The sequence below is a fragment of the Homalodisca vitripennis genome, unplaced genomic scaffold (assembly GCF_021130785.1).
Source record: "Homalodisca vitripennis isolate AUS2020 unplaced genomic scaffold, UT_GWSS_2.1 ScUCBcl_10016;HRSCAF=18711, whole genome shotgun sequence".
NCBI classification, from domain to species: domain Eukaryota; kingdom Metazoa; phylum Arthropoda; class Insecta; order Hemiptera; family Cicadellidae; genus Homalodisca; species Homalodisca vitripennis.
In genome coordinates, this window is record NW_025786151.1 from 25387 (window position 1) to 37511 (window position 12125).

At 35.5% G+C, this 12125-nt stretch overlaps 2 protein-coding genes across 2 annotated transcripts; both read right to left on the reverse strand.

Annotated features, from left to right (window-relative positions):
* Window positions 1-322: 322 nt before the first annotated feature.
* Window positions 323-2839, reverse strand: LOC124374772. Its single transcript, XM_046832926.1, has 2 exons — window positions 2699-2839; window positions 323-1523 (listed from the first exon to the last, which is right to left on the reverse strand). The coding sequence occupies exon 2, from the start codon at window positions 1316-1318 to the stop codon at window positions 323-325; it is 996 nt and encodes a 331-aa protein (XP_046688882.1). The 5' UTR covers window positions 1319-1523; window positions 2699-2839.
* LOC124374773 (5' exonuclease Apollo-like) lies at window positions 1439-11771 on the reverse strand (the record flags this gene model as incomplete). The annotated part of the gene is made up of 6 exons (XM_046832927.1): window positions 1439-1523; window positions 1962-2064; window positions 3590-3675; window positions 5989-6086; window positions 8891-8982; window positions 11635-11771. Coding segments are annotated over 6 exons (601 nt in total), but the record flags the coding sequence as incomplete, so codon positions are not given.
* Window positions 11772-12125: the final 354 nt, after the last annotated feature.

A 12125-nucleotide genomic window follows, 5' to 3' on the forward strand; every position in this document is an offset into this window, starting at 1 on the left:
TGAGGGATTGTCTTCCAGGCTAACTGAAGAGTCCTCAGATGAAGGAGACGGTATCCTTTGAGAAGGTATCCTTTGATTGGCTACAGCCTTACAGAAGCAGTCGGAATCAGAATCACACTTACATATGTTCCCTAACAGATCACCGAATTTCTTACTTATGTCTATGTTTTTTCTAAGATTTTTAAAATGAAATCTATTTTCCTTTACAGGATTTTTATAAGATTTATCGTGTGCACGATTTGATTCAGATTCAGAATCGCTTCCACTAAGATTCATCACTAATGATGAATGATTTTCAGAGTTTGTCGCAACGACTTTGGTTTTAACTCTGATGATTTAAATTTTTCTCTAAAGTTATGTTATTTTTCAAAAACTTAGAAGTCAAAACAGGCGACTGAACAGTTACACTGTTTTGAGGTTCGTAAGGGGTGCTTGAAACTTGGCCACAGTTGAGTTTGGGGTTTAATGAGGACTTGAAGTTTTGATAGCTCACAAGTTGAGACAGAGAAGTTTCAACTTGAATGTCTTTACGGAATCCATTTTGATCTAAATTGATTCTGTTTATTACGTCACCATCAAGATCTCTCTGTATACTTTCAGAGTTTGGCGTCTGAATACAAGTTTGACTCAGTATTGATTTGTTATCCTTCATCTCTGGTGGAATGGAAGTAGGACATGAGAAATATTGACTTTTCTCTGAGTCATTGGGGTTTTGTAAATCAAGTTGGGCTTTGGACCGAACAGAAGAAGATTTATCGCTGCACATTGACAAAGGTGGCATTTCCAATTTCTTTTGATTAATAATGCTATCAGAGTCAACCATGACATTGTCACTATTTTTCCTTAGATCATTATCTGATTGTCCAAATGCTGTACAAGGAACAGGATCCATTTGAGTTAATTCTTCATCAGAAATTGGAGCGTACTCATCTTCAAGATGTTTTGACGTTTGGCAGGTTGAAGGATCACCTGACTCGTTCAGTCCTCTTCCCGCGGAACTTGAACTGTCAGACGTCAACTGATTACATTTTCTTTGCAAAACAAAACCTTCTGCTTGTCGAGGCACCAATACCGGTGACTGGCTATCTGACCAAGAGTCATCTACAATACGTTGATTCTGGATACTGTTGAAAGGCAAGTTTTCAACTGCCAAGTCTGGAATCTCACTTGAAAATTCATTTGTATCCATCGGTTCTTTGGACAGATCCAGTATACTTCGAGGAATGACAGAATTGTTCCAAGTACATTTCTGAAGGAGTACATCGGAATTATCGCTCAAGTCCTGGTCCTCACGTTTTGCACAATCTGTAACCTCCATTTTAACTATCGGGTAGATTGTGTGTGGCTTTATTTTGGAGACAAACTCAACGAGTTCGGTGTGTGGCAGCTGTGGTCACTGTAGGGTAGGTGGTGAACACCGCTTACTGCATCCTTCAACTTAAGCGTACACTTGAAGCCAGGTGGCACCACGCTGTACAGTGCTGTCAACAAAACTGTCAAACACAGGACCCTTCTCTTCTTGCCTGAAACAAGTCCAAAACGAATCACTCAGAGCAAGGGGTTATGAAAACAAGTAAATGTTATCTGCTTTCCACAATCAGAATATTTTCAATCACTTTACACATCGCATGTAAAAAGTTACATTACTGTTTTACTTTTAAATGTAAAATAGTAATGTAGACTATATTGTGGCTCTTGTTTTACACTAATAGTATAGTTTATTAATTTATGGTTAGGTGTAAGAGAGGATTTAATAGTCCTAACCTCGCCAATTGAGTATGTTTTTACGTTGTATTCAATAAAGACATTTTTCATTTCATTTCCATGAATGATTACCATATCCATAGTGGAATATAATTAAACGAAATTGTTCACACTTTTATGTAAACAGTTTTTCTCCATGAAAAAACATTTTAGTACATCAATAGCTTCTGTTGCGTCTTTTGTTGACAGTTTCAAGCCGATCACTCTCCGCCCGTCCATCCTCCTCATACTTTTCATCTTCTTGAGGATTTGAGGGTTGAACAGAAGCCAGGATATCTTCATCTGTTAGATCTCCACATACTGCTACATCATCATTGAAGTCAAAAAAATTCTTCAAACTCCATTTCTTGGCCCCCAGTACTTCGTTATCTTTGATCTAGTCCAGAAGAGGGATGGGTGGGGTGTATCAGCTGTGATTTCATGTCGAGACACGCGTTTGAGTCACTGTTTGTTTTGAAAAACTACATATTATAGAGGCAGAGGACGTAAAATATGTCTTATGGAGGTTTTTTATCTAATTACTACATTGCATAGACGGAATGTTACGAAAGTTTCAAGGGGATTTGAAAAAAATTCGTCTTATCGAGGTTTGATTGTATACAGTATGTTGACCCTGTGTGAGTCTTTTGGGAGGATGAGACATCTCAACCGGGCCGTGCCGTGCTGCGTGTCACATGAAGGTGACTTTGGTAAGTGGCATAATTCCTCTATTCAACCGTCTTTTTCTCGCTCTACCTTCCCATCCACGTTTGTCTAATTTGTGTTCTTGAATGTGAAAATTATATAACTTAGTCTATAGAGAATTCATTGCTCTCCAAATCACAATCTTTAATCTCAAGAGCCTGATTTAACTCTTTACGTTATTCTTTCATCTTAAACCATTCAGAACGTATTAGGTTAGTTTTTATTTTAGTTTTGGAAGGAGAATACTTACAGTCTACTTAAATATAAGCTGTTGATCTGGTGCATTTCCTTCACATGAATTCTGGACTCTTCTGGATTTGTGGTGAATACATCTTCATACTGGAGGTAACACAGAATTTTCAATCTCTCCTTGGAAACAAGAACCTTCTCCTAAAAGAAAGAAAAAAACAGGTTGCAGTATAAACTTCAAACAAAGCTGCATATATTGTTTGCACTAAAAAATGTCTACAAATTTTGATACATGTTTAGGAGGTTGGGTTTTATGCAATAATCTTTTATTACTATAGATAAAGCAAACATTAACTGTGACCAAAATCTGTAAAAATAATGATAGGTAATTATTATAAAATTATTTCGTATTGTCCTTTAGACAATTGCCAATGGCAGAGTACAGTGGGTACAACGGTTATTGCAAGATAACCAGATCAAGCAACGTCGGGTGTGGCTGCTGCTTGGATGGATGACCGCTGAGCGATCCTGTCCATGCAAGTAGCTCGCCTGCCCTGTCGTTTGTAGTGACCTTTAAGCTGTTGGTTTCCAGTTTGTGTGTTAGAGAGGGCCCTAACTTAGCCTGATAAAATAAGACATCTTTACTTTACACTTTAACATTAAAAAAATATATAGGCTGTATTTAATGTTTCATCTTGATTATTTAAATATTGGCATATGTTGCGTATGACTTAGTTATAAATTTAAGTAAGTATACTGAAATATTGTACAACGATAATACACACAAAAATAGTTTTATTATGATTTTGCATTACAAGTATTGATATTTTTCATCATTACTAAATTGTGCTTCTATGTAGGTTATATTTTATATTTATAAAACTTAAAGATATAATTATTAATTTTTCATATAATAATAGTTCTTATCACTGTTTATTGAAACATTCTATACCTTTTAAGGCCAAAGCTATTGCACGTAGCACTTCTTCCTTGCCCAACTTTCTAACTCCAATCACGACATGGTGTTCTGGATACCTCCTGCAAAATATTGATTATTTATAATTCATGGACATACACGTTTTTCTTTTTTTCTCTTAGGACAAGAAGCTTAGAAATTGCACATAGCCCTAAAAGGATCTTTGCACTGCTTCCGAAGTGACAGGATATTCTGGATGGGTACAGTTGGGAGTAGAGGCTGCCTACTGTCAGGATCCATTAGAAAGAATTTATGGCACTAATCTCGAGTCATGTCCCCTTGGAAGAAGGGGAAGCCAGCTCTGAACCAGCCTCTCGATTAATAGTGAATGATCAACTAGGAGGGAAGATTCAGCTTCTGTCTGGAGGTTAAAAGTTGCTGACGATTATGTAGAAGATCTTTTTACTACAGCTGAACAGTTTAATTCTTATTTTACAACAATCGCAGAAGAAACCCTTCAACTTAATAAGGAGACAAGTACTAATACCTTTAGCACACACAATAACTTCCTAGGAAATGAACTTCTTTCATTTGATCTGGCATCCAATGATGAAGTGTTAAACATCATCAACTCAATAAAAACCTCCTCCTATGACGAGATTTCATAAAAAAATTTTGAAGTTCTGTCAGGACGTGACTTGTCAGCCTTTAACTAATGTAATCAATAAATCCTTAGCACAGGGAGTTTTCCCCTCAAAGTTAAAATTATCTAAGGTCTATCCACTACACAAAAAAGGAGATAAGCATGACATATCAAACTTCAGACCGATTTCTTTAGTTCCAACTGTGTCTAAGGTACTAGAGGAAGTAGTACTTTCAAGAATACTTGAACACCTTAAACACATTGACCTGATACCTAAAGGACAACATGGGTTTATCCCAGGAAAATCAACCATCACTGCTCTTACTGAACTTATTGAAAAAATAATAGATAATATTGACCTTGGGAAAACTGTCACAACTATTTTTCTTGACTTAAGTAAAGCTTTTGACTATTGTCTCATACTCTAATTCTCACTAAAATCAGTGCCCTTGGAATAAAACGAACAGCTCTTAGCTGGTTCAAAAGTTACCTTACTGGGTGAGAGCAAGTAGTGGAATTAAAGCAGTGTGTGAATGGTGTTAATTAAATTTTACAGTCAAGACCATAAAATATTACAAGGGGAGTCCCACAAGGGTCAGTATTGGGCCCTCTATTGTTCATATTGTTTACAAGCAACCTGTCTGAAAAACTTGAAGCCTATAGTCACCCCGTCATGTATGCAGATGATACAGCACTAGTTACCTGCAATAAATCAGTAGAATCACTGGAGATCAACACCTTCATTTCAGTTAGCTTAACACAGCAGTATTGTTTAAATAATGACCTGGTGTTTAATCCATCTAAAACCAAGCTCCTTGCAGTGGGAAGGCTTAAAGATCACGTATCAGGACCACCTTATTTAGAGAGAGGGGATGAACTAAAAACACATTGGTGTGTTTCTTGACCAATGTCTGTCGTGGAACTGCCAAATAGATAACCTTTGCTCAAAACTAAGCTGTGCCATCTTTGTCCTTAAAAGAATTAAAGCAACTGGCACACCATCCGCCTTAAGGATTGCTTATTTTGCCCTTTTTGAATCTCACCTACGATACAGAATCACCCTATGGGGTGGCTCCTCAGTTGGTAATCCCCAGAGGGTATTAATTCTTCAAAAGCAAGCAATAAGGGTTATGGCCGGCCTCTCTCTCCTCGACAGCTGTAGAGAAGCCTTCAAAGACCTAGACATCCTTACAGTCACCTCAATCTACATAGTGGAGGTAATTATTTATGCTTCAAAACAAAATCTGTTAAGAAATGAAGAGGTACATGCTTATCAAAATAGAAGAGCTCAGGCATATCATCTTCCAGCCCACATAACTACTCTCTACACCAAAAAGCCATCATTTTGCTGGAGCCAAGCTTTTCAACAAACTTCCCGAGGACCTTAAAAGTTGCAACCCGAAGACGATGAAAAGACAACTACATGACTGGCTGGTGAAGATGTCAATTTACACCATAGAAGAATTTTATCCTTGACCTTCAATTTTTGCCCTCTTGTTTAAATTTTATTCTCTTATAATGTAACCGATTTGGACTTTTTACTATCCTATGATGTGACAAATATTCTGTTCTCAATGTTCATGAATAAAGAGTTCTCTTTCTTTCTTACAATTTTTTAATTTTTAAGGCCCTCAGAGAAGTTCTATGCCCCCCCCCCCCATGGTTACGTCACTGTTGTGCACTTAATAAAAGTGTATTTAGTGGCTTTGATAAAACTGATTTGAGTGTTCATCAGATGAGTTCCAGAAGAAACACCTAGTAAATAAATAAAAATTGGTTTTGCTCACTGTACCTGATCAGACTGATGATATCCTGGAGGACTTTCTCTCGTGGTGGAAATTTACAATGTTCTGCAGCAAATGTATTGTCTAAGTAGAGTCTATTGACACACTGAAACATTAATAAATAAAATACGAAATTTTATAAAATGTTTAAGTTTTTTCAAAACTTAACAATTTATTTAGGATTACTAGTAAAATTCAAATCAATTTATATATAAATGAATGTTTTGTGTGTTTGTCCTTTATGGAATCGTAAACTATTTGACCGATCATTATGAAAAATTTGTAAATTAATGTATTTTTCTAAGGAGAAGGTTTATATAGAATAGAATAGAATAGCTTTATTTCTCTCAAAACATCACTAATTACATTTTGTGAATATGTAAAATAAATGAACTTAAAATATAACACAAATATTTTCTAAGTTATGTGAAGAGAGAGCCCTCACATGGGCTAAGCCTGTGTGTGAGGGCTGAGTTGAAATCAATAAACAATATATATATAAAATACAAATAAACAAAAGTTACTGAAATTGAATACAAAATAAATTAAAATTAATAATTCATTACTATAGATTAGAGTGTGTCTCAACCGAATATAGTATTTAATACAATCAAGGAAAGAAATATTGAAATTGATCAATATAGACTAATTGTACATACTCTAAGCAATATTGGATTGACTCACACACTCATTTATTTCTCCTAATACCCCTCCCCCTTGCAAAACACTCATTCAAATACACACGCACGTACACACACACACACACACACACACCACTCGTGCAATACTAACTAAATTCCTTTTTTTTATTTATCCTTTGTATAAAACCCCACACATGCTAGCACACTCACGCATATCCACACAAACCAACAATTTTCTTTTTTTACGGTGTTTTGTTAGTTAAATCAATCAAACTTAAACATTCAAGGTCTTTTAAAGAAAAGGAAAACGACTCAGCTATTGTTAAAAATTGTATACAGACGTAGTTATGGCACTAGTATTTTCCCTTCCTGTTTCTACTAACCATTTGCATACTTTGTTTTTATACAGTTGAAAACTAATATTTTCAATATTTCTTAGCTCATCAGGAATATTTTGGAAGAGTACGTGAGCTATATAATATGAGTTTGTTGTGTTGATTGTTTTGTAGATTTTTGGTGTGTATATACCTATACTACTTTGAAAACGTGTAGAATACTTATGGTTTGCTGATTCTAAAAACTGAAATTTGTTTTTAAAAGCGTATAACATTAGTTGTTTTACATAAAGTTGTCTGACATCAAGCACTTTAAACTCAGAGTACAACAAATCTGAAGGATATCGGATTGGTTTCTTTAACGCGGCTTTAATTATAGATTTTTGAGTTATTTGAATTGGTTGAATTTTTGAAAGAAAAGCCCCTCCCCAAGAAATTATTCCGTATTGTATAATTGATTGAACGTAAGCATAATAAACAGTTTTAATTTGGGAAAAATTTAGAATACGAGATAAGTTAGAAAACATAAAAATACACTTGCGCAACCTGCTATTAATATATTGAACATGTCTCCTCCAACTTAGCCTATTGTCAAAAATAACCCCTAAATATTTATATTCCCTCACCTCTTCTAAGGGCTTGCATCTACATGGAACTCCAGTGCCCTGAACACATGTATGTAATGTTAAAAACCATATCCACTGGGTCACTGATAGCCCGAAGTGAAACAGCCATGTGTTTAGTTTTTGATATGCTATGCCTATTGATGTATCTCGCCACCAGGCGGCAGTGCAAAAGTTAAAAGTTTTTGGAGCGCCTCTACACTATAAACTGCGATTACGAGACAGTTAAGTATATTAAATAGTGAAAAAACTATTTGAAGGCGCTAAGCTTTGATGTATATTTGTCTTCAAAATACATTTCTGGTTGAACTTAAAGCTTGCGTGTTAGACAACTTTATAATAAAGTACATGTACGTAGAAAATGGCTATAAACACACACTTTTGACAGATTTTCTTGATCGTGGCAACAATACAAACTCTACATCGTCGTTGGAAATATAATTCACTTGAACCAGAAGTGCACATACACGGGCAAAGCTTACGAAAAGCGTCCGAAGCCGCGGGAAACAGCTAGTATTATATAAAGTTTAGTTCAAAATTCTATAAGAAAGATTTCTTCTCTGAGAACACTTTGGTATAGCACAAGTATTTCAATACGTTTTATATTTTAAACAATTAATTTGTGAATGTCCCTATATACGGATGTTGGGATTTTATGCAGATAACTTTGACACCCATATGTATGGACATTGGGATCAAAATGTTAGACAAGAAAATATACAAGAAATAACGACTATTTTTTTTTTTTTATTCAGAAATGTCACTGATGCATTTTCTTTTTTATCTCTGAGTTTATCTATTGGTTTAGACAAATGACGTAAACTCTGACTATCAGTTTTGTTATACTATATAATTAATTTAATTGAATTTAAAAAGTTTCTTTTTTCACTTTTATTATACAGAACTTTGTTTTACTAAACAGAAACTATAAAAATTTTAATGTAGCAGCTTTGGTAATGTGTATAGTTTACAAGCGCTTGAGAGTAAATAATAACTAAACTGTTACGTTTGTCAGATCCAATGCAAAATATTCTCTCTTCACTAGGATCAATTGCAGGAATCTTGCATTTGATTTTGCAGGATTTACAATACGTTATTATCTAAGACACCACAATGGCTTCTGCGTACCTTCACAGGTTTTATTTGGAAGAATAAAGTATTCAAAAACTTGTATCTAAAAGTGACTTGTTCTAAAAAAAAAATCTATAAAAACGGACATTGGCAATTATTTTCCAAATAATAAATTTCACCGGCTAATCTGTAGTTCTGTGGTAAAATTCTTACTCAATATAACAGATTCTTTTCACTTACTTCGTTGTCGATAACTGACTTCAATATTGGATGTTCAAGGACATCGGGATTGTACCGGAAGTCACCAGTGTAAAAAATGTTGCCAAATTTTCCTGCAAACAGGAAAATCCGTATTAGAGTAATCCATACAAATAAATATTGATCCAGATAATGAAACACTGATAGCTGGGGCCAGTGCAGTAAAAAATGCTTGTTTTACATTATTCAAATCCCACTCTAAGAAAGAGTTAAATAAACGGTGTTAGTTCTGCAAAAATAAGCATTAATATATCTATTATGTCTGAAATGTTAAGAACAGTCTTCTCTTGAAGTTATTCACAATACGAATAAATTATGGAAATTCGTATTGTGGAATAATTTCAGTTCACCTTTTACTTAGTGCAGAACCTGAAATCTGATACTGTCAATGGACTTGACGTCTGGACTCCAAATCCTGCTGAAGATGGAGATAAATTCAACATTCACATTGAATCAACTCTTCCCATCATAGTTATGTTATATGTATAAAAACTCTGTTGCTCCACCGTGCCTTGGGATCTTGTGTAAATATTCATAGTGTACTCAATTACACTCCTGATGAGACGATGTGAACACCTCTTCATATAGATTACAAAAGATGGCTCCTGGATACACCAGATAGATCTCTTACATGGTGTAGGTGACACTGATGTCAAACCTATGCTGACCTTGTTTTGAACATCTTCATCACTGACCTTTTTGGATCTCTTCAGACGGATCCTAGAGTCAAATTCGAGGACAGTGTCAGATTCCAGACACTGTACTGAAATTTACACATCTGGCTACCTCAGGCATGTCTTTGGAATCTCGAAATGTTAGGATATCTGAAAGTTATTGTAAGATGGAGTTTAACTCTGGATAGAACCTGTCAGATAGTTATAGTTAATTAAACTTAACGTAAGAATTAAAATTATCTTAAATACTTAATCCATGAATTAACACAATGATCTACATATTCAGTGTTTATGAGATTTAGTGTACTGTGTACTGTATAAACATTTCTCTCCCAGCCAGTTTACATTATTCTTTTTAAACTTAGTTTGATTACCAATATTTTTTATTTTCTGTGGAATCTTTCCAAAAAACAGCTGTAACACTGATTAAATAAACTACTTTGATTGAAGGAATGGAAAAATACATTCCCCCACTGGTACTAAAATTGTTACATATGTTGTAAATTACACATTTTACTTTACTTCTACAATAATGACACCAGGTTTGTTACATAGATCATGAATCAGGATGTAAAAAAAGATATATAACAGCTCTAACAATACATCTTTGCTTGCATCAAGGGATTAACCACATGCTGGTGCAGCATGTTTGCCGTACACATACAAAATTGCATCAAAAAGTGGAGGTAAACAATTATAGAATATTGTTTTATTCCAGTTTATTAAACTTAATTTTTAATATTATTTTATATATATATATATAATTTTTCTACATATTCTCTCAACCTTGACATACAATTTTTCATCGGATTGGGAGCTTTTTTATTCCGTCATTGTAAAAACTTCCTGGATATTCTCTTAACCTTTGGGGCACAAACGCTTCCACCGCTTATTTGTCCTTCCACATGCTTCTTTGAGAGGTCCAAAAAGATAAAGCTGTAGAATAGACGTTCCAATGTTTCCCATTTTAATGCAACCAATTTTTCCCACATGGTGTTAGCCGAGTGTAGCCTGGTGTTGTGCAGAAAAATATCACTTCTGATCAATTGCAGCTTTCTTCTCTTTAAAATGATTATCTTGCTGCATCCATTACTTCACAATTTGTGATTTCAAAGAGAGTTATACATAGAGTTTCCTCAATGAGATTTTGGACCGCCTCAATGTTGACATCGGTTACACTCGTCCTTGGGTGACGAACTTGGCTCTCGTTATAAACCTTTTCATACCCCTCATAAAACTCCTAGTAACAGGCAAACACAAGTGTTCTTGACCAAACTGTGCCTGTAATTGCCACAAAACTTCGGTTGGGCTCACCCCTTCTTCTTCTTCTATGGGGCGGCCTACTGCCATACACTTAAGCCTCAAGGGCCTTTTGCGCACCCCGGAAGCACACCATGAGGCCTACCAGTCTATGATTTCAGCAGTTCCACAAACTATCGAAAACAACCTATCAAGTCCTCCTGGGGAAATTCACCACCATTGTCCAAACTACCAAAGATGGCATACCACTCTCTTGCTACTGCAGAATAATCAAACACCAAGTGTGCTGCAGTTTTCATCCTGCTCATCACACATTCTACAGAGCGGATCCTCCTGAAGGATGCCGACTCTGTGACAATGCTTCCTCAGGTGACCATATCCCCTAATTCAGACCTATAACCTGAGAAGTCATCAGTCTACTTAGTGAGAGAAGGTCAGATGCCACTCTGGAGGAAGGAGACTCACCCCTTACAAAGTCAAAAACTTTATTATACTCCACTGCTCTGATAAAGCACAACAACATTCACTCATGATTTCTTCGTTATAGTACAGAGATACTACAGAGTTGCAGTCAATTCCTTTCTCGCTAACAGTACAGGCTGCCAGCGCATCAGTCAATGACTGCGCAGTATATTGCCACGACGAACGACGTGCTGCGTGCATGTCAATGACTCCTTCGGAATCTTTTAGATAACCAGTTCTGTTTATATTTGACACACTCTAATGCTTAAAACTGTAGGAAATTGTAGTTCCCAAATTCCTTTAACATATCCAGATAAGATCCATAGTTACCTTGGAACAGAAACATGACGGAGCCAGGGCAGTGGTTCGCGTCGAGCAGCGTGGACGCTGAAGTGTGACTGTGAGCTCTCTTCGTACAAGACGTGTGAAGCTCCCACCGACAGACTGACCACCAGTTCTGGCTTGATCTATCATCAATGTTACAAATTTGCAATTAATCACTTTGAATAATTTAAAAACACGTTTTTTTTTTTTTTAATTTGACATTGCCAAAATATGTTCTCTATCGTCAAAATTGAATTTTAATCAATGAATAACCACGATTTTAATTACAACTCCAAATGTAGCATAGTGATTAGTTTCCTTCTATATGAACCGTATCTTTATAGAGGTCAAGTACATAGAATAAACTGCTTGTAGACAACTTTGCGGAGTGAAAACAGTCACTGGCTTCTATATTTCATGGGAGTTATTTTTACAGCTACAGCTTCAGGAAGCATTAAAATGTAAATATAAAAATATGATACAATTAATTAATTTGT